The 23,948-nt window shown below is 34.9% G+C and overlaps 1 protein-coding gene across 2 annotated transcripts in view; it reads left to right on the forward strand.

Annotated features, from left to right (window-relative positions):
• Positions 1-23,684, forward strand: part of LOC137386997 (uncharacterized) — a 72,801-nt gene extending 49,117 nt beyond the window's left edge. Inside the window, exons 13-22 of one of the 2 annotated variants that reach the window (XM_068073268.1) lie at positions 684-909; positions 1,651-1,912; positions 6,479-6,631; positions 10,705-10,785; positions 14,372-14,565; positions 17,733-17,939; positions 19,460-19,629; positions 20,508-20,753; positions 21,714-21,918; positions 22,639-23,684. In XM_068073268.1, coding sequence (XP_067929369.1) covers positions 684-909; positions 1,651-1,912; positions 6,479-6,631; positions 10,705-10,785; positions 14,372-14,565; positions 17,733-17,939; positions 19,460-19,629; positions 20,508-20,753; positions 21,714-21,918; positions 22,639-22,854 — 1,960 coding nt within the window. In that variant the 3' untranslated portion in view covers positions 22,855-23,684. Of the gene's footprint in view, positions 1-683; positions 910-1,650; positions 1,913-6,478; positions 6,632-10,704; positions 10,786-14,371; positions 14,566-17,732; positions 17,940-19,459; positions 19,630-20,507; positions 20,754-21,713; positions 21,919-22,634 lie in introns of both variants that reach the window. The other variant, XM_068073269.1, reaches the window with a different exon arrangement.
• The last annotated feature ends 264 nt before the right edge of the window (positions 23,685-23,948 follow it).

Here is a 23,948-nt window from a genome sequence, read left to right on the forward strand (position 1 = left end):
TGGTTTACATACCCCTCTATATGATTCTTTCACTCTACGGTTTTAACCTTGGAACGGATTAAAATCGTGCACTGTAATAATAATAATAAGATTGTATTAAATGAGCATTTGCAATGCTAATATTCTGCGGGGAATACAATTTTATATGACCCATATATGATTCAAATATGAGTCGCATATTAATCATATATGAATCACATATGAATCATATATGAATCACATATGAATCACATATGAATCATATATGAATCATATATGAATCACATATGAATCACATATGAATCATATATGAATCACATATGAATCACATATGAATCATATATGAATCACATATGAATCATATATGAATCACATATGAATCACATATGAATCATATATGAATCACATATGAATCATATATGAATCACATATGAATCACATATGAATCACATATGAATCATATATGAATCATATATGAATCACATATGAATCACATATGACTCTGAGTTACTTTCAATAATATATTAGTCTTATTCAACTTACCACAATTACCGTCTATTTTCCACACTCTGAAGATGATTAGCTTTTTATGTTAAATTTATTTCAAAAGAGTTGTCTCGCATTCTCTGCAGCAAAATAGAGGACTTATTATTATTTACCATAGCTTTTAGAGTTTTAACTATTATTCATTACGTTTTCTGTAGCTCTGAGGATGTGTCAAAACGAGAGAATGTACGAGTTCGGCCAAGGTCGGCTAAGCGTAGGAAATCAAAGGATCAAGAGACTGAGAGGGATCGCGGTTCGACGGTTACTCTCTCAGACGGCACCTATGAACGCGTGGATATAGATGGTAGTGACTCGGGAGAAGATGCTTATTATGAAGATCGGGCATGTCAGACTGGCTGGGAGTTGCTTGAGCGGTATGACCAGGTTAGTTGCTCTAATCTCTCAACGATGCCCTCGTCTTTCTTTATAAGATTTTACAGCATTCTTTTATAAGTAGGTAGTTACATTCTGTTAAACCAAATTATTTACGCTGAACCAATATCGCCCATAATTTGCTTTGAAACCAAGAAAAATGTATGGAATTCTTATAACATACATGTTTGTACGGTTTTTAGCACTGTTATATCAATGTGAAAGTCATATGTGAAAGTCGTGTGGGTAACTGTCAGGTATGGCATATCATCTGTGCTACCCTGTTTTCTTCACAACTGTTTTCTTCCCGCATGAACATTCTCTAAAATTTTTAAATTACTCTTGTGCCATCAACTATATCAACTAAAGCCGATAATAATGTTACTTTCCGCAATGTCATCGCAGCAAGTATGTATGTAAGTATGTGGTATGTAAGTATGTATGCAAGTATGTAAGTATGTATGTAAGTATGTGGTATTTATTTGTACTGACATATTTATTCCGGCCTCAATATTTTCCATTAAACTAAAGATATGTGTTTTATTATTGATTATTTTCATCAAAAGCTCTGGTGATGCCTTCAATTTTGTTTCATGTGATTAGAGTTTTGATGAAAGCTGCTGAACTTGCCTAATTGTAATTGTTGTTGTTTTAAGCATACATAAGTCAAATTGTAACTCTTCCAGTACTTCTCAGTACAATACTCTTCTAGTGTGTTTTGGCAGGAGGCTTTAATTTCAGGTCATTTTGTAGACAGAGAACATTCTATATGACGGTGAGGCAACAGCCACAAGTTATAAAGTTATAGTTCATACAGGCAGTATGGTGGGGGCAAGCACAAATGCCTCTGTGTATCTCATCTTGTTCGGAAGTAGAGGGAGGTCACCAGAACTCCCTCTATTAAACTGTGAGAATCACAAGATAAAGTTTCAACAAAACACGAGTGACATTTTCCTCGTGACCTGCAGCTATGTAGGAACTCTGAACAAGATCGAAATAGGTCATAACAGTGAAAGTAAGTACTGCACAGTGTGCGCTCTTACAATGTTAATAGTCCAATTCAGGAAGGTTTACTTTGTAGCAATTTTATGTGATACGAACAGTAAAGTACATGTAAATTGCCTAATCCATGACACGATCTTTCCAAGCTCACACCTTTGGGCATATAAAAGGGAAAGACTTGATTTCACTTTTTTAATTTGTGGGCTGTAAAGTAGCTTACACCGACAACGTTTCTCCTTTTTATGGTCAATCTCACTGGTTTCATTGATCATGATGGCGGTAAAATTACAATAAGTTGATGGGAAGCGCACATCTTACGACGCTTTGTTTATTTTTGTCTGCAAAGTAAAAATAATAACAAATATTTTATACGTTTACAAAAAAGCAAAACAACAAGTTATTTTACATAAAAGCCATACAACCTGTTCCGTCGTCTATCTGTATCCAATGGTCAATGTTAGGATAAAAAGAACTGTCAACGATACTTTAACATCTGACGATCAACTAGATTGTTGCGAAAGTTGTATATATAGTATATATAACATTATACACACTTCATTTTTTTCTTTTGCAAGTGCAGCGAGATAGATTAACGTTCAAGTTGAATTTGAGAACTCACCCGACTTGACACTTTACGTTGTATGGAACTTTTATATAGTAGGAAGCAAAATCTTCACAAACTCTTTACCCTATCTGAAATTTACGTTATAGGAGCGTCTACTGTGTCTAAATTACTTTGTTCGGCTACGCCGTTAGCAATACCTTTCGCTAAGTCACTAAGTTGGCAATTCAACAGACCCTAGTCTTGCGACTTTTACATCAAGTAAAAGCATAAGACAAAAGAGTGGGATGGAGCTAAGAGTTGTTTGATTAGGTTAATTTGGAAGAACTAATGACGCCCCAGTAAGTATTGTGACAAAAGTCAAGTGTGTGGATCCAATTTTGGCTGATCTTTTTTACATATCCATTATTGGCCATAGTAATAGTTTGTTATCCTACCACACTAACAAATACATACTAACTAATATCATATACTGAAAGATTTTTATAATTCAGATATAAATACAGTCAAACATGGATAACTCGAACATCACGGGACCGAGCGAACGTGTTCGAGTTATCAGAGCGTTCAAATTATCAGAGTTCTGTCACAAGTCCATGTATTTATTGATTAGTAGATACATGCACATATACAAACTATAATAGAAATCAAAAGCATAAATTGGTTGTTTCAAATTAACTGCTTCTAATGTAAAGTTTAAAACTTCTTTATCAAAAAGTATAGGAGATTTTTCTATCACTTGAGATTGTTTTGTTGTTTGAGGTGATGTTATTGCCAGGACGTTTTTTAGATTAAAATTGGCAAAACTTGTTTGTTGTTGAAATGCTCAGAAGAAAAGACATCTTTTTATTTTGAGCGTTTTAACCGCGATCAATTTTGCCGATTTTTCTTGAAGTTTATGCGAAGGTCACCTCACTTTTCCATGCTTCCGAAAGGCGATCGCTAAGCGGAAGATTGGTAAAAATCAAAATTCACCAAACCTTTAGAAAAGTCGTTGACAAAAATGTTTTGCCGACGGTGGTAATAACGACGCCTATGATTTACGAAAAGTCGAGGTTTACCTCTATGAATTGGAATAAAGTGATTTTCTAAAGTGATAACAACCGTCTCGGTAGCCGTTGGGCAAAAAACTGTTCGAGTTAACAGAGTTGAGGTCAAGTTATCTATAGCAATTTATCATTACGTGGGAACGGACCAAAGAAACCGTTCGAGTTAACCATGTGTTCGAGCTATCCGTGGGCGAGTTATCCATGTTTGACTGTATCTAGAAAATTCTGGTTGTGTCAAATTATTCTATTCTTAACTGAGCAAATGCGGCTGATACATTCAGTTAATAGTTTTTTGCAATAACAAGCTAACATGCAATAAATACTCCTACCTACCTACTAGTTTTTTACAATTCAATTATTCAATTTTTTTTTTTAAATGAACAAATTTATACATGATATACATGACAGGTATATCTTATTTTTAGTTTTTCTAGAATATAATAATCTCAAAATGTTTAGGTCAGTTAGGTTCTAGTCAGAATCTTGAGATTAGATCAACTAACCTCAATCAACCAAAAAATATTTTGTCTTGTTTGTTCTTGTTTCTACCATATATTATGCCCCACTTCCCTGCTTATTAAACAGCTACGGTAATCTAAATATTCAAATCTCATCCTCAAGTCTATTCTTGTACATAACTCTCAATGTAACTCTAACGTACTCTAACTCTCAAGTAGTGTAACTCTCAATGTAACTCTAACGTACTCTAACTCTCAAGTAGTGTAACTCTCAATGTAACTCTAACGTACTCTAACCCTCAAGTAGTATAACTCTCAGTGTAACTCTAACATACTCTAACTCTCAAGTAGTATAACTCTCAGTGTAACTCTAACATACTCTAACCCTCAAGTAGTATAACTCTCAATGTAACTCTAACATACTCTAACTCTCAAGTAGTATAACTCTCAGTGTAACTCTAACGTACTCTAACTATCAAGTAGTATAACTCTCAGTGTAACTCTAACGCACTCTAACCCTCAAGTAGTATAACTCTCAGTGTAACTCTAACATACTCTAACCCTCAAGTCGTATAACTCTCAATGTAACTCTAACGTACTTTAACTCTCAAGTAGTGTAACTCTCAATGTAACTCTAACGTACTCTAACTATCAAGTAGTATAACTCTCAGTGTAACTCTAACATACTCTAACTCTCAAGTAGTATAACTCTCAGTGTAACTCTAACATACTCTAACTCTCAAGTAGTATAACTCTCAGTGTAACTCTAACATACTCTAACTCTCAAGTAGTATAACTCTCAGTGTAACTCTAACGCACTCTAACTCTCAAGTAGTATAACTCTCAGTGTAACTCTAACATACTCTAACTCTCAAGTAGTATAACTCTCAGTGTAACTCTAACATACTCTAACTCTCAAGTAGTATAACTCTCAGTGTAACTCTAACGCACTCTAACTCTCAAGTAGTATAACTCTCAGTGTAACTCTAACATACTCTAACTCTCAAGTAGTATAACTCTCAGTGTAACTCTAACATACTCTAACTCTCAAGTAGTATAACTCTCAGTGTAACTCTAACGCACTCTAACTCTCAAGTAGTATAACTCTCAGTGTAACTCTAACATACTCTAACTCTCAAGTAGTATAACTCTCAGTGTAACTCTAATGCACTCTAACTCTCAAGTAGTATAACTCTCAGTGTAACTCTAACATACTCTAACTCTCAAGTATTATAACTCTCAGTGTAACTCTAACGCACTCTAACTCTCAAGTAGTATAACTCTCAGTGTAACTCTAACATACTCTAACTCTCAAGTAGTATAACTCTCAGTGTAACTCTAACATACTCTAACTCTCAAGTAGTATAACTCTCAGTGTAACTCTAACGCACTCTAACTCTCAAGTAGTATAACTCTCAGTGTAACTCTAACATACTCTAACTCTCAAGTAGTATAACTCTCAGTGTAACTCTAACGCACTCTAACTCTCAAGTAGTATAACTCTCAGTGTAACTCTAACATACTCTAACTCTCAAGTAGTATAACTCTCAGTGTAACTCTAACATACTCTAACTCTCAAGTAGTATAACTCTCAGTGTAACTCTAACGCACTCTAACTCTCAAGTAGTATAACTCTCAGTGTAACTCTAACATACTCTAACTCTCAAGTAGTATAACTCTCAGTGTAACTCTAACGCACTCTAACTCTCAAGTAGTATAACTCTCAGTGTAACTCTAACATACTCTAACTCTCAAGTAGTATAACTCTCAGTGTAACTCTAACATACTCTAACTCTCAAGTAGTATAACTCTCAGTGTAACTCTAACGTACTCTAACTATCAAGTAGTATAACTCTCAGTGTAACTCTAACATACTCTAACTCTCAAGTAGTATAACTCTCCGTGTAACTCTAACGTACTCTAACTATCAAGTAGTATAACTCTCAGTGTAACTCTAACTCTCAAGTAGTATAACTCTCAGTGTAACTCTAACGCACTCTAACTCTCAAGTAGTATAACTCTCAGTGTAACTCTAACGCACTCTAACTCTCAAGTAGTATAACTCTCAGTGTAACTCTAACGCACTCTAACTCTCAAGTAGTATAACTCTCAGTGTAACTCTAACATACTCTAACTCTCAAGTCGTATAACTCTCAGTGTAACTCTAACGTACTCTAACTATCAAGTAGTATAACTCTCAATGTCTGTATCTACAAACTAAATACAGCTGGCAAGATATAACATGTGTGTTGGTCACAACCAAAATGTAGTCTGAGTTTCAGTTGTTAAATGCTTGTAGTTATCCAAATTGCAAGCCAATCATACCTTTATTGTCTTTCTTTTTATCTTTCTAAAGCCATAAAAATGGTCATCCCTATTCTCTGCTTTCTCACTATTATGACTGATTCAGACTGCTTTTGGATGCAGCATTGAACATGTATTTCCATTTAGCTCGCTTGTCTCGGGTTAGTAACTAGTAATTTTACAAGTGAGTGGTGCTCTGTTGCTAGGTGATGCGTGGTATTTAGACAGCGTGACTGTGGAAGATCCAACCAAAGAAGAGGCTTACGAGTTTCAGTGTGCTAAATGGCTTTCAGTCAAAGCTGAGGACAAAAAAACTCGGAGAGAGTTGGTCATAACTGCAAGCAGAAAGATAGAATCAGGTAGGTTGGTTTTTCAAAAATTGCAAGAATTGGTATCAGTAAATTTATTATAGACTACTGTACTGTCTCTGTCTGGTGAGCCGATACAGGGTGTTCTCTTCCGTATTTGCTTTAACCCTCTGAGGCCCCTTGTTGCACTGGTGCAACATAAATTTCAAAACTAGATAGAGCAACTACAAATGCTTTGTAACCAAATATTTTTCTCAAGTGGCTTCTTACATATCTTTATGCAATCCTAAACCCAAAATTGATTGGATTTCATGCTCGTAATGTCATCATATAACTCTAAAACATTCCATAGAGTTAAGAGTTGACCACACATGAAGAATGCAACTTTCTAGGCAAGGATTTATAGCTATTTGAGGTAGGTTGGAATGGCGAATTTTCTGTTTTTGGTAGTATGTTGACCATACTTTTACACACGTAAAATGTTTTGGAGAAATAATTTTTTTTTCTGCTACATGTATTTATATGAGCTCAAAATTTCTTGTGCAGGAGTGCAACATTGGGCTCTACATAGCTAAGCTGCAAGCCAAGGGATTAGTATCAGACGTTCCAATAGACCATTGTTAGGGCTAATGCTCTTCATTCTTGTTGATGTGCATAATACTTAGGGTTGTAAAGATGGTAGTAGAGGTACACTGACTACCATTGAAGTAATATTACCAGGTTACCTTCACTGCTACTAGTACTACTGCTATTAGTCATTTACTACCAAAGCAAATTGGTATTTCAGAAGTATACAAAATTTTGCAATTATTTCATTTGATATAGCATGATAGTTAGGTGTGTAGGCTTCCTGTTGGGCTATTTTAGGTTTTAAATGAATGATATTTTAAAATATACAGTTTTAGCTTGTAGATACAAAATGCATTCAAAGCCTTGCACTTCATACGGCAATAGCAATTGCCTTCGAATGAGAAGCAGAGTTGATGGAACGAATTTGCTAGACGAGCTCTGGAAAATGTGACCATAGATAGATGCCATATGGAACGAATGTCTGTAAATAAAACCCGACAATACATAAAGAGTAAGCCACATCCATGGCGCTTCAAGATCTAGCATCGAGCAGGAGTCAGTGGCATTTTGCATGACTTTGAGGTATACCAAGGTGGCGATTGTAAGCAGATGGAGTTGGGCTAAGGAGCTGATATTGTACTCAAGCTAACATCTACTCTACAAGAGAACTCGAGGCACAAATTTTTAGAGGAAACTGGTTTATTGGTCTCCTCATCTCTGAGCTAAATATAAAAGGGATGCTCGATACAAATATTGTTTGAACCAACAGGGTTCCTGGATGCAAGCTCAAAAATGCAAAAGTGCTCAAACGAGAAGGCAGAGAGTTCTAAGACAGCTATGGGGAGGAGGTCAACAACGTGGTTGCTGTCAGATGGTGTGACAACAAAGCTGTCACCCTTTGCTCCTCATTGACTGGTGTACAGCCCTTTTCTCAAGCCAAACTGTGGAACAAGCCATCAAAAGAGCATCGTTTCTACAACATACCTGCTATTATACAACCATATAAAAATATGGAAGGCAGTGATTTGCAGGATTTATTTTTACCAAAGTATCGTTTTGCCATGAAGAGCCGGCGATGATATCTCTACCTGTATTGGCATTTATAATGGTAGCAGTAATCAATACTTGGAATATCTACAGACGTGATAGTCGCCTTCTCAAGCTACCAAAAATGAAGTACTAAATAGAAGAAAATTTCAAGCCGAAGTTGCCAACGTTCTCATCCATGTCAATGGCGCTACCAAACAAAGACGACCATCTGCATCAGGTGATGCTAGTCTATGCCTTAGACCAGCTAAAAAATTCGAAGAGGCCCGTGTAAATATTACTATAAAAAGTTTGCTCATTGACCAATAAAGGTTCCAAAGCGAGGTCGCTGCAAACTGTACAAGAAAACAACTAATACAAAATGTGAAATATTCTCTGCTTTCTTGATGTACGAAATTATTTTCATACTTATAATAAAAAGTGAATGGAGAGCTAGAGTTGCTTTGAAACAGTTGATATTGCTCCAGTATTTAGTACATTCCAACCAAACAATGATGTAAACTTATATGCTTGTGTTTTATGTATATATATTTTTATTTATTACATATGTATGCATATATGTATGTGTATGTATACAATATATACATACATATGTATGCATATACAGTATGCATATATGTATGTGTATGTATACAATATATACATACATATGTATGCATATATGTATGTGTATGTATACAATATATACATACATATGTATGCATATACAGTATGTATATATGTATGTGTATGTATACAATATATACATACATATACAGTATATGTATGCATATATGTATATATTTACAATATATTTATATACATACTGAATGTATATACATGTATATGTATATATGTATACATGTATATGTATACATGTATATGTATATATGTATACATGTATACATGTATATGTATACATGCATATGTATACATGCATATGTATATATGTGCATTTACCATTTATTCATTCAAAATAAAGTTATTTTACTGGCTCAAATACTTCATAACTCTATTGCCTAATGCGTAATGTATATAGCATTCAAGCCCAATGTTGCGTGAGTGTAACATTTAATATCTCAAGTCAGTGTCATTGTGGAAAATAAAAAAATTAGAAATACCCTCATATATATCTGGAGACTATCCAAAAAGTTTGAAAATTTTTAGAGCAAAGCTTCTGTGTGTGGGCCTCAAAGGGTTAAAGGTTTTGGTACGAAAGTTTTTAATTAAATTTAAGTGTTTCTTTTAATTCGACTAAATTGGTTTTGCACTAAGCGTAATTAAGTATCTTTTGGGAAACTAACCTCATTTAGTCATTTCATTTTTGATTATTTACACCATTTTACACTAATTTGGTAGGTAAAAGAGTGATAAGAAAGTTTTGTCACATGTTTTTAAATACTTATCAAAGATTCAAATATTCGGAACACTAAATAAAATCAGTGCATGAAGTGACTGAAAATGAAAAAAAGTTTTTAGTTTGCTCGCTTGGATCACAGAGTTGTAAAACTGCTCATGCTAAAATGGTTTGGTGTATTTTATGAAATATTTAGATGGTACTCGGTTATCTCATTGAATTATTTGCTCGTGTTAGGTCAGCATCATGTTAGGTCAGCAGTGTGTTAGGTCGGCATCATGTTAGGTCAGCATCATGTTAGGTCAGCATTGTGTTAGGTCAGCGTCGTCTTAGGTTAGCATCATGTTAGGTCGGCATCATGTTAGATCAGCATCGTGTTAGGTCAGCGTCATGATAGGTCAGCGTCATGATAGGTCAGCGTTATGTTAGGTCAGCGTCGTGTTAGGTCAGCATCATGTTACAGTGTAGGTCGGCAACATGTTAGGTTAGCATCATGTTATGTCAGCATCATGATAGGTCAGCATCATGATAGGTCAGCATCATGTTAGGTCGGCATCATGTTAGATCAGCATCGTGTTAGGTCAACATCATGTTAGGTCAGCGTCATGATAGGTCGGCATCGTGTTAGGTCGACGTCGTGTTAGGTCAGCGTCATGTTACAGTGTAGGTCGGCAACATGTTAGGTCAGCATCATGTTATGTCAGCATCATGATAGGTCAGCATCGTGTTAGGTCAGCGTCGTGTTAGGTCAGCGTCGTGTTAGGTCAGCATCATGTTAGGTCAGCATCATGTTAGGTTGGCATCGTATTAGGTCGGCATCGTGTTAGGTCAGCGTCGTGTTAGGTCGGCGTCGTGTTAGGTTGGCGTCATGTTAGGTCAGTGTCATATTAGGTCAGCATCGTATATGTACAGAGTTTTATGTATATTTCAGTCTCGCTGCTCCAAATGACCTAATGTTGAATACATCCTAATCTCACAGACATTTCAGATTGGGTTTTGTTCATTTTATATTATCTGTAATAATTACACATTTGATAACTCTTCAATATGGTTACGTTGTTTTGATTGCTTTTCTGACTTATTTAATCTTGCTTATTATTCACATAAACTTGTTTCCCTTTAGTTAGTTGACTAATCTCTCAACAAAGTACATTTGTCATTGAATTTTTAGTTGAGAATGGCAGTGAAAATGGAGAAGACGAAACAAAACTACCGGATATTACCGCAGAGGCTTCAGTTGTTCCTAAGAGAGGTCAGCAAAATTAGAGTGTGCAATTATATGCAGCAAGCAGAGTATTTTTCTGTACAAAGGATGTCATCCTGTTTGATTCAACTGCGCAAACCAGTCCGATATAATATCGAATTTTGTGTGGAATTACAATAGTCTTGTATTTGTCTCTGTATACATGGTTACATCTATAGTCAACTCTGTATACATGGTTAAATCTATAGTCAACTCTGTATACATGGTTATATCTATAGTCAACTCTGTATACATGGTTAAATCTATAGTCAACTCTGTATACATGGTTATATCTATAGTCAACTCTGTATACATGGTTATATCTATAGTCAACTCTGTATACATGGTTATATCTATAGTCAACTCTGTATACATGGTTATATCTATAGTCAACTCTGTATACATGGTTATATCTATAGTCAACTCTGTATACATGGTTATATCTATAGTCAACTCTGTATACATGGTTATATCTATAGTCAACTCTGTATACATGGTTATATCTATAGTCAACTCTGTATACATGGTTATATCTATAGTCAACTCTGTATACATGGTTATATCTATAGTCAACTCTGTATACATGGTTATATCTATAGTCAACTCTGTATACATGGTTATATCTATAGTCAACTCTGTATTCATGGTTATATCTATAGTCAACTCTGTATACTTGGTTATATCTATAGTCAACTTTGTATACTTGGTTATATCTATAGTCAACTTTGTATACTTGGTTATATCTATAGTCAACTCTGTATACATGGTTATATCTATAGTCAACTTTGTATACATGGTTATATCTATAGTCAACTCTGTATACATGGTTATATCTATAGTCAACTTTGTATAGATGGTTATATCTATAGTCAACTCTGTATACATGGTTATATCTATAGTCAACTCTGTATACTTGGTTATATCTATAGTCAACTCTGTATACATGGTTATATCTATAGTCAACTCTGTATACATGGTTATATCTATAGTCAACTCTGTATACATGGTTAAATCTATAGTCAACTCTGTATACATGGTTATATCTATAGTCAACTCTGTATACATGGTTATATCTATAGTCAACTCTGTATACATGGTTATATCTGTAGTCAACTCTGTATACATGGTTATATCTATAGTCAACTCTGTATACATGGTTATATCTATAGTCAACTCTGTATACATGGTTATATCTATAGTCAACTCTGTATACATGGTTATATCTATAGTCAACTCTGTATACATGGTTATATCTATAGTCAACTCTGTATACATGGTTATATCTATAGTCAACTCTGTATTCATGGTTATATCTATAGTCAACTCTGTATACATGGTTATATCTATAGTCAACTCTGTATACATGGTTATATCTATAGTCAACTCTGTATTCATGGTTATATCTATAGTCAACTCTGTATACTTGGTTATATCTATAGTCAACTTTGTATACTTGGTTATATCTATAGTCAACTTTGTGTACTTGGTTATATCTATAGTCAACTCTGTATACATGGTTATATCTATAGTCAACTTTGTATACATGGTTATATCTATAGTCAACTCTGTATACTTGGTTATATCTATAGTCAACTTTGTATACTTGGTTATATCTATAGTCAACTCTGTATACATGGTTATATCTATAGTCAACTTTGTATACATGGTTATATCTATAGTCAACTCTGTATACATGGTTATATCTATAGTCAACTCTGTATACTTGGTTATATCTATAGTCAACTTTGTATTCATGGTTATATCTCTAGTCAACTCTGTATACATGGTTATATCTATAGTCAACTCTGTATACTTGGTTATATCTCTAGTCAACTCTGTATACATGGTTACATCTATAGTCAACTTTGTATACATGGTTATATCTATAGTCAACTCTGTATACATGGTTATATCTATAGTCAACTTTGTATAGATGGTTATATCTATAGTCAACTCTGTATACATTGTTATATCTATAGTCAACTCTGTATACTTGGTTATATCTATAGTCAACTCTGTATACATGGTTATATCTATAGTCAACTTTGTATAGATGGTTATATCTATAGTCAACTCTGTATACATGGTTATATCTATAGTCAACTTTGTATAGATGGTTATATCTATAGTCAACTCTGTATACATGGTTATATCTATAGTCAACTCTGTATACTTGGTTATATCTATAGTCAACTCTGTATACTTGGTTATATCTATAGTCAACTCTGTATACATGGTTACATCTATAGTCAACTCTGTATGCATGGTTAAATCTATAGTCAACTTTGTATACATGGTTATATCTATAGTCAACTCTGTATACATGGTTATATCTATAGTCAACTTTGTATTCATGGTTATATCTCTAGTCAACTCTGTATACATGGTTATATCTATAGTCAACTCTGTATACATGGTTATATCTATAGTCAACTTTGTATACATGGTTATATCTATAGTCAACTCTGTATACATGGTTATATCTATAGTCAACTTTGTATAGATGGTTATATCTATAGTCAACTCTGTATACATGGTTATATCTATAGTCAACTCTGTATACTTGGTTATATCTATAGTCAACTCTGTATACATGGTTATATCTATAGTCAACTCTGTATACTTGGTTATATCTATAGTCAACTCGGTATACTTGGTTATATCTATAGTCAACTCTGTATACATGGTTATATCTATAGTCAACTTTGTATAGATGGTTATATCTATAGTCAACTCTGTATACATGGTTATATCTATAGTCAACTTTGTATAGATGGTTATATCTATAGTCAACTCTGTATACATGGTTATATCTATAGTCAACTCTGTATACTTGGTTATATCTATAGTCAACTCTGTATACTTGGTTATATCTATAGTCAACTTTGTATACATGGTTATATCTATAGTCAACTATGTATACTTGGTTATATCTATAGTCAACTCTGTATACATGATGAACAGTCCCTCATTCCTCTAGCTTTGATAATCAAATTATTTTGAGATTATCAAAGAATTAAATAGGTGAGGTCACCATGAGGTTTATCAGAGTCCAACCAAGTAAAGGACATTTTAATAATAAGCTGATTTCATTTTCGTCACGTGTACAATGCTATGATAATAGTCTGTTCTTGTCACATGTACAATGCTATGATAATGGTCGGTTCTTGTCACATGTACAATGCTATGATAATGGTCGGTTCTTGTCACATGTACAATGCTATGATAATGGTCGGCTCTTGAGCAATACATGAAATAATAATTAACTTTTGTTTTCACTTTGCATCAGATTCTATACAGATTCATACAGTTTGTTTGCATCCTATTATTATTGGCAGTTTGTGCAGGTGTATCCTGCATGCAATAACATTTCTCTCTTGGAAGAACTGCTCTGTTGTGTTAATATTTACAACATGTGTGCAGTTAATTTTGTCTAGCTCAACTCTTTTCAAGTTTTTGAATGGTAAAGATTATTTTGCAAGCTGGAGTATGTTTCTCCCATCTAATTGCTATTGATTTAATTACGTTCAAACATATTCTAACATATTTCACCTGAAGCATTCGCGTTGCAATCGTTTAACGTGTGAACTTGTAGCAAAAGAGACTGAAACTTCTAACTCTGAGATCTCAACATCGCATTTAAGAAATCGTACGAATACCGCAGCCAGCGAAGCTACGAAGCCTCATGGTTCTATCGGGCCCCCGAGTGAGACTGGCTCTGTGGAATCCAAAGAGAGTGAGATTAAACGTGGCAAGCAGGAACCATTTATCACAAGCTATGAAACAAGGGTTTGTAAATCAACTAATTTCTATTATCCAGTTTTCATTTTGTTTGTTCATTTTAATAATGCAAAATACCCTTGATCAATTATAGACTACTCGCTTTTTTTTCTTTGAATTATTATGGGTGTAATTTTAAGTTTTTTCTAGGCGGCTCTTCACCTTTGTGTTTGATCTGGCTGTGTTAATTTCCAGATGTAAACAGTAAATGTACGCTCACATTAACTGCTCCACAATATTCAGTTGATAAATATCAGAGAGCTTTGGTTTTTAAGCTAATGCACTTTCATTTCCTGCTCTTATCCTATGACCTTTTCCTATGACCTTTTGCATGTGTTTTTTCACGCATTTAAAAGGAGATGTATAAAGGGAGCATTACTTAGGTATCTATTACTAACAGTTGTTTCACACTGTTTCACGCTGTTTCACACTGCTTCACACTGTTTCACACTGCTTCACACTGCTTCACACTGTTTCACACTGTTTCACACTGCTTCACACTGCTTCACACTGTTTCACACTGCTTCACACTGCTTCACACTGTTTCACACTGCTTCACACTGCTTCACACTGCTTCCCACTGCTTCACACTGCTTCACACTGTTTCACACTGCTTCACACTGCTTCACACTGTTTCACACTGCTTCACACTGTTTCACACTGCTTCGCACTGTTTCATACTGTTTCACACTCAACTATATTCGTCAATGCCATGACTATGCATGCTTCTGTTGAAAGATGTGAATATAACTTTTTGCCTTAGGATGCCAACACTAAAACGAACTAAAAGCGTATAATTGTATACCAAATAATTTTTCATTGTAATCATTGCAAAACGGACTATATTTAGTCATTACTTGCTGATGATTTCACATTTACATTTAAAACACATTTGCAGTTGTTTTTTTCCTCCTAATTTATTTCAACAAAAACCTCTTTCATCATATCAAATTTGAAAGTTACAATTGTTTGAAAAACTTTCAAAACCTTTACAGTTGTTTTTTTTTCTTAATTTATTTGAACTGCACAAAAAACACTTTTTTCATGATATGAAGTTTAAAAGTTAGAATGGTAAATGTTGTATATGTTAAATAAAAATAAATTTTCTGTCCAAAGACTTTTTTATTACCCAAACAATGCCTGGCATTCACCTAGTACAGACGGTTCCCAACCTACGAACGAGTTACGTTCCAAACGATTGTTCGTAAGGTGAATTTGTTCGTAAGTTGCTTCAGTGCTATATTTTGAATTATAATTTATGTTTAAGGCCTATATAAGTATATTGAAGGTTTACATAAGTATGATTAAGGCTTGTATAATTAACCTGTATTGGTTTGTACTGAAAAAATATTTAATAAAATGGAAATAATACTTTGGTGGACGCCGGGCCATGACACTGCATTTCTTATTTATTGTATGTCTTGTCTTTTCTATTATATTGTTGTTTTAATCGTTATGCTATCACTTATCATTGTTGTCTTATTTTTTGTGTGTTGTCCGTTTATTATATCGTTGTTTCACTCGTTATGCTATTGTTATATCTGATATACCGTCATAACACTATCACTTATCGTCACTTAGATCGTTGTCATACCAACGCGCTAGCGGTCCTATTCATTCACCTTGTTAGCCGGTGTTCTTACCGTTTGCCGTTAGCCGGAACGGTTGATATTATTGTAGGTATATAAATGAGTGCGCTCATTTATTAGTTGAGCAGAGCAGATAGCCGTATGCTCCTCGGCTGGGGAAATTTCCTTCGCTAATTAAAAGCTGAATGAAACTACAGGCACTTTCTTATCTTTATTTATTAGTAGAGATCTTGCGAAGTAAAGGCCGGCAAATCTCTTTACAATACGTATGTAAAGTTCAAACAAAGTTCAAACAAATAATTCGAAAGTTAATCGAGTTACGAACAACGTACATGCGTTCGTATGTACCGTTGTTCGTAACTCGAATGTTCGTAAGTAGGGAACCGTCTGTATACTATATACACGTGTATACTATATAAACCACATTGTATATCTATATATATATTTCTCAAAGTATGTATGTGGATCTGTCATTCCAACTATAGCGCACGCTGATTATTTTACCGATGCGGCAACATGTTACGATGCCCCTGTTAAGAAATATTTTTCATAAGGTTTGATTACTATATTTGGGGTCAAGGCCAATTCTTCTCGAATGGACAATTATATTGTCTCCGTATCGGCGTATTCAAAGTTTTGATGGATAGCTTCTGGTGGAACCTTTTTTATACACACACACTTTTATGCAAGAATTGTTATTATTAATTCTACATGTTCAGGAATCTTATTCTGTTTTCTCAGTTCGTATCAATTGTATCATTACTGAGTCATCTTTCATTATAATCATAAGAAAACCGACTTAATTTAGCTATTACTTGCTAATTATTTCACATTTACATCTAAACCTTTTTATAGTCGTTTTATTTTTTCAATTTATTTAACCTGCACAAAATATTTGCCTTATGAAGTTTAAAAGTGGTTTGACAAAGTTTAAAAACCTTTAAAGTTGTTTTTATTTTCTCTCTTAATTTATTTCAATTACACAAAACTTTTCTCATGATATGTAGTTTGAAAGTTAGAATGAAAAATGTTGTTATATGTTTAATACGAGTCAATTTTACAATGTTACTGATGTTCCCATTATACCCAACACTGGCCAGTTGTTATTGGTTGCTACAATGTTACTGATGCTCCTGCTATACCCAACACTGGCCAGTTGTTTTTGATTGTTACAATGTTACTGGTGTTCTTGTTATTCCCAACACTGGCCAGTTGTTATTGGTTGTTACAATGTGACTGATGTTCCTGCTATACCCAACACTGGCCAGTTGTTTTTGGTTGTTACAATGTTACTGATGTTCCTGTTATACCCAACACTGGCCAGTTGTTTTTGGTTGTTACAATGTGACTGATGTTCCTGCTATACCCAACACTGGCCAGTTGTTTTTGATTGTTACAATGTTACTGATGTTCTTGTTATTCCCAACACTGGCCAGTTGTTATTGGTTGTTACAATGTTACTGATGGTCCTGTTATATCCAACACTGGCCTGTTTGATATACATGTATGTAGATTGCTCTTTCGTTCTTTTTTTGGTTATGAAAGACTTCATTGTTTTTTAAGGGGTCTGTCTATGGGTGTTTATAGGAACAACATCGGCGAGACCCACACATACGTGAGGATTTTGAGTCTGACATTACTCTGCACACGGAGAATATGTCTTTACAGAGCAAGCATACCGGATTTACAGTGAGCGACAGCGAGGATTTAACGGCAAGGTTTGATGAGGCATCTGTGCTGTCTCAGAGTACAATGGAGGAGCAACAGAAGCAGGATAGGATGGAGGCCTTCAAGGTTGTTATCCGCTAGATTAGAATTTGCCGGTGATGAGTTTTGAGCTCATCCGAATGACTAAGAATTGCCCTTTTTTTATCTCCTATGTTAAAAGTCATCCACATGTTCATTTAGCATCGCATTTTAGCTTCTCTTTTGATTTATGATCCTGAGTATCTATGATCCCGAGTATCTATGATCCTGTGTAACTATGATCCTGAGTATCTATGATCTTAAGTAACTGTGATGCTGAGTACCTATGATCCCGAGTATCTATGATCCCGAGTATCTATGATCCCGAGTATCTATGATTCCGAGTATCTATGATCCCGAGTATCTATGATTCCGAGTATTTATGATCCCGAGTATTTATGATCCCGAGTAACTATGATCCGAGTATCTATGATTATGAGTATCTATGATTCTGAGTATCTATAATTCTGAGTATCTATGATTCTGAGTATCTATGATTCTGAGTATCTATGATTCTGAGTATCTATGATCTTGAGTATCTATGATCTTGAGTATCTATGATTCTGAGTATCTATGATTCTGAGTATCTATGATCTTGAGTATATATGATTCTGAGTATCTATGATCTTGAGTACTTATGCAAAGCTTTTCATTGTTTTTTGATTTTGCATAAAATGAGCAGTCTGTTTGGTTCTGGTAAATCTCAGAGCGGAAGAGCCGCTATTAAGAATAAATTGAATTATGTGATGATATTTTAATGGTATCTGTCAAAACCGTGCTTAGCATTTGGTTCATAATATAAAGGAGAAATATTAAGGCATTGCGGTGTAGAATGGTTAGATCTAAAGACAATGTATTTACATTTATCTGTAGACTGCATATATTGACAGCTGTCTTACTGGGGTATTGACAGCTGTTTTACCAGGATATTGACAGCTGTCTTACCAGGACACCTGGGTATTGACAACTGTCTTACCGGGGTATTGACAGCTGTCTTACCGGGGTATTGACAGCGGTCTTACCGAGGTATTGACAGCGGTCTTACCGTGGTATTGAAAGCAGTCTTACCGTGGTATTGACAGCTGTCTTACCGAGATAGTAATAAATTTTTGTATGAATACAATTACTGTTGGTTGTTTTTCAGTTAAGATATTGTCAGAGAAAATTTCTTTTTTTTAAGTAATGTATGTTGCTATTAATCATTGCTACAATTCTCTATCATATGTATGTTGATGACCCCGCAACCAGGAATTCATCGAGGTCACCGTCAGCCCTAACCTTTTTGTTATATCTATGGGATGCTATCTATTTTCTGTTTTTACAGTTTAGTTCTTCATAACTTCATATCATAACTTCAATCTACATTTTGGTCTGTAATGCTTTTAATTGCGCAAGGAAAACTTCTAATATCAGTGCTGCATCTAATCTCTTAGCAACCTTTTCACCTGAGTGCCACCTAGTGACCGTTGTTGTCTACTTGTAACCCTCTTATTTCATGGATCAGTAGCCGTCGAGCTTCCTTCGCTACTAGATATCATCCATCTTCTAACAATCCCTTATTTTTGTAGGCAGGTCAGAGGGCGGAGCGAGCTAGACAGAAGCAGGAGGAGCGAAAGAAAGAAGTAGAGAAAGCAGCACCGGTAGACATATCACATGGACCTACTATACATCAGGCAGCGAAGTCCGGTAATCTTGCCAGGATCAAGGAGCTTATAGATCACAATGCTGATCTCAAAAAGTGGGCCATCATACTATAATAATCTATTGACCTTGTGGACCATTGCGCGGGCCCATTTTTTGTGTTGGTCATGGAAAATTGCTACAAACTAATGAATGCGCTCAAAGTAAACCAGTACCTGTAGTAGCAGCAGTACCTACAGTAGCAGCAATACCTACAGTAGCAGCAGTACCTACAGTAGCAGCGATACCTACAGTAGCAGCAGTACCTGCAGTAGCAGCAATACCTGCAGTATCGGCAATACCTTCAGTAGCAGCAATACCTGCAGTAGCAGCCCTGGATACCTACACTATTTTTCTGTCCGCCATTTTCATTTTCCCGCATTACATTTATCGATCCTGCATGTTCCTCATGTTTCGGTTGTGGTATACTCTGAATAGAGCTGATAAGAAAAAAAGAGGCTGTATCCCAATGGAGTAGAAGCTGGATTTGGCATTTTATTTCCTAGAATCACTGAGTGGCATTTGCCAGACCATAAATAGAACCGAGTTCTACTTCATTAGGGTAGACAACTCTGAAGAATCAGAATTTTCCAAATAATATCAGCTATGTAATATCGAATACTAAAATCGAGTAATGACAGGCTGATAATGTTGTTGCTAAGATCTTTATGTAGCTATAATATATTCCAAACAGTTGTGAGTAGCAATAGTACAGTAGTACAATATGTATTACTTTGCTACCCAATTGTATTGTGCAAATTGGTAAGTTCTTCTGAACGCGTGAATCTATCAAGCTTCTTGATATACAATGTAGATATAAGTCTTTTTCTGAATGTTTACCTGGTGCGTTTTAGTGTTTACAAATCAATATCCTTGTGATGTTTGTATTTTGTGTTACACTGTCACATTTTTAATACAAGTGAATTTTTGTTACAGCTATGTAGATGCGCGTGGAAACACACCGCTGCACCTAGCCGCTGAAGCGGGCCACAAGGAGATTGTGCAGTATCTAGTGGCAGTCGAGGCAGACATAGATGTCAATGATCAAATAGGCTATGAGCCTGTGCATATGGCTGCCCTTCATGGACATGTAAACTGTCTCATGATCCTCGTCGCCATGGGAGCTTCTCTTAGCAGCAAAACAAATGACTGCAAGCTGCCAATTCATCTGGCAGCTATGAAGTATACTGTCTTTATTAAAATAAGATTTACATCTCTATGGTTAATGTTTTGGCGTAGACTACCTGTACATTATAGGAATATCACTTAGTCATTATAGACTACCTGTATAATATAGGAATATCACTTAGTCATTATAGACTACCTGTATAATATAGGAATATCACTTAGTCATTATAGACTACCTGTATAATATAGGAATATCACTTAGTCATTATAGACTACCTGTACAATATAGGAATATCACTTAGTCATTATAGACTACCTGTACAATATAGGAATATCACTTAGTTATTATAGACTACCTGTATAATATAGGAATATCACTTAGTCATTATAGACTATTTGTACAATATAGGAATATCACTTAGTCACTATAAACTACCTGTACAATATAGGAATATCACTTAGTCATTATAGACTACCTGTACAATATAGGAATATCACTTAGTCATTATAGACTACCTGTATAATATAGGAATATCACTTAGTCATTATAGACTACCTGTACATTATAGGAATATCACTTAGTCATTATAGACTACCTGTACATTATAGGAATATCACTTAGTCATTATAGACTACCTGTATAATATAGGAATATCACTTAGTCATTATAGACTACCTGTACAATATAGGAATATCACTTAGTCATTATAGACTACCTGTACAATATAGGAATATCACTTAGTTATTATAGACTACCTGTATAATATAGGAATATCACTTAGTCATTATAGACTATTTGTACAATATAGGAATATCACTTAGTCACTATAAACTACCTGTACAATATAGGAATATCACTTAGTCATTATAGACTACCTGTATAATATAGGAATATCACTTAGTCATTATAGACTACCTGTATAATATAGGAATATCACTTAGTCATTATAGACTACCTGTACAATATAGGAATATCACGTAGGTCTACTGCTGTACGACTTTTTCACATTTTAGTGGCAACATGGAGACTTGCAAATGGCTGGTAGCCAATAGATCTCGCTTAGATGAAGAGGATGATTTCAATCGTACTCCTGTTGATATGGCTGAGAATAACGGACACGATGATGTAGCTCTATTTTTACGAACCTGCATCAATGAATTGAAACAGAGAACGAGTCTCGAGTCACTTCTTAGTGGGTTAGTTGACCAATCTAAAGCTGTATTATTATATCACTTGTTCCTAACCCGATCAGAGTTCATGACATTATTTGTTCATAAACTAACACAAGTTTAAGACAGTATTTGTTGATAAACCAATTAGATTTATTAATACTAAATGTTACATTTCATTGGTAATAAAAGGTTTGCGGTTTCAAGGCGTAAGAAATTTTCACTATTTGTATTATTTGCAAGTTCATAATTAAACTTGTCATTTTAAAGATTCCTTGAAGTAAACGATTGTGAGCCACATCGAGGCAACTTGTTTTAGTCATGAAGCATTTTTTACCTGAGAATTTGGCGAGTTGTAAAATTGAATCCTGATAACCAACTACTAATATCAAACTCATATAGATCTAATGATATGACTGTCATAGCAACAGCGATTGGACAGCAGCGTAGTGTATGGTAAACTCATATAGATCTAATGATATGACTGTCATAGCAACAGCGATTAGACAGCAGCGTAGTGTATGGTAAACTCATATAGATCTAATGATATGACTGTCATAGCAACAGCGATTAGACAGCAGCAGACTTGGCAGCAGACAGCAGCGTAGTGTATGGTAAAATTTATTGCTGCTGCTAGTTTACTGACTTGATCTCTCATTGTGTAAATTCTTTTGTTTATAACAGTTGTATATTTTGTGCAATTTTATTAGTTGCGCTACACTTTGAGTTACGCTCACACATGCCTTGAATGTTTTATTTTTTTAGTAAGGAAGACTGGACAGATGATAAGCCGGAAAGACCTGTAACTCGGAAGACCGATGAAGACTCTGACATCGAAGGATCTTTGGCTGACTTAAGACGGGAAGCGCGGGTTAAAGAAGAACGAGAGTCCAAGCAGCGTGCGTACAAGGAAATGCAGCAGCAGTTGGCCGACAGCGAGATGACCTACTTAGACAGGATTAGATACGAAGTCGACAACAGCTAATTTTTTTTCTAATCAAACTGTGGACTCAGATAAATGTAGTGCTGTATGTGTATAGGTGTTAAGGATTGTTGAACCCAAAGTAGGAGCTGCCACAAGTCTTCACAGTCAATGTTCATGTTTCTATGAAATATTTTATATATCTTCAACAAGTTTTAAAACCTAACATCGTATAGACAGAGTCTTACTTAATAAGTTTCTGTGGTTTGATTTGAATCATTTTAAGCAACAATTTGGTCACCTAAAACTTGGAGGATGTTAGACAGTGATAAGACAGTCACAGGCCGTTGATTCGTCCTGAGGTTCACTGCGCTTAGGGCCTTCGTCTGATTTTTCATCTTGTTTGTATAACAGACAAGGCTGTGTTTTTGTTTTTGAAATAAGAACATGAAAACTGATTTAGTTCAGCTAATATTAGCATTTTCAGATATAGTTTTATCTTTCCTAATTTCAAAATCAGCGCTTGATTGTCAAAGACTTATTGTCAGGAATTGAGCCAAATGAATCCATATGTGTTTGGACCGGCGTGTTTGGACAGGCCTGTTTGGATACATCAACTGGCTACTTTTCAGATAACTGTCTCACTGTTTGCTCTGTTTTGTCTATTTAGCATTTTCCCTACTAAACTATTTCTTTTCAAATGGTAATTTTGAATAGCCACAGATACTTGTCGTTTTTCTCAAGTCCCCGTTTATTTATCGTTTTTAAACAATTGTGCATTGTTGTTTGTATATTTTTATAGCGCACTTCCTTTCTCAATTGCATTAGCTATAAAACTGGTGTCATTTATTAATGCATCTATGCGTAGCTAATACACTGATTTCCTTTTGCTATGATGTTAGTCCTTTATCTTATTGGATACCCTTCCTTTCTATATTGAATTGCAACTAGAATTATGATTCATCCCAGCATTTCGTATGCTGAATATTTCACAGTTTGGTAACTACAACGTGCATTGATCCTCATTTAAGTAAAGCCAAATCTGTTAACGTATTCTGTGCTGTTGTCTTCTAAGGTTATACATTGAAATGAAATTAGTTGGTCGCCAAAAACTTTGAATAACTCATTTAAACTCTGTTGTAAATTACCATTCTAAC

Source organism: Watersipora subatra, chromosome 2 (genome assembly GCF_963576615.1).
Source record: "Watersipora subatra chromosome 2, tzWatSuba1.1, whole genome shotgun sequence".
NCBI lineage: Eukaryota > Metazoa > Bryozoa > Gymnolaemata > Cheilostomatida > Watersiporidae > Watersipora > Watersipora subatra.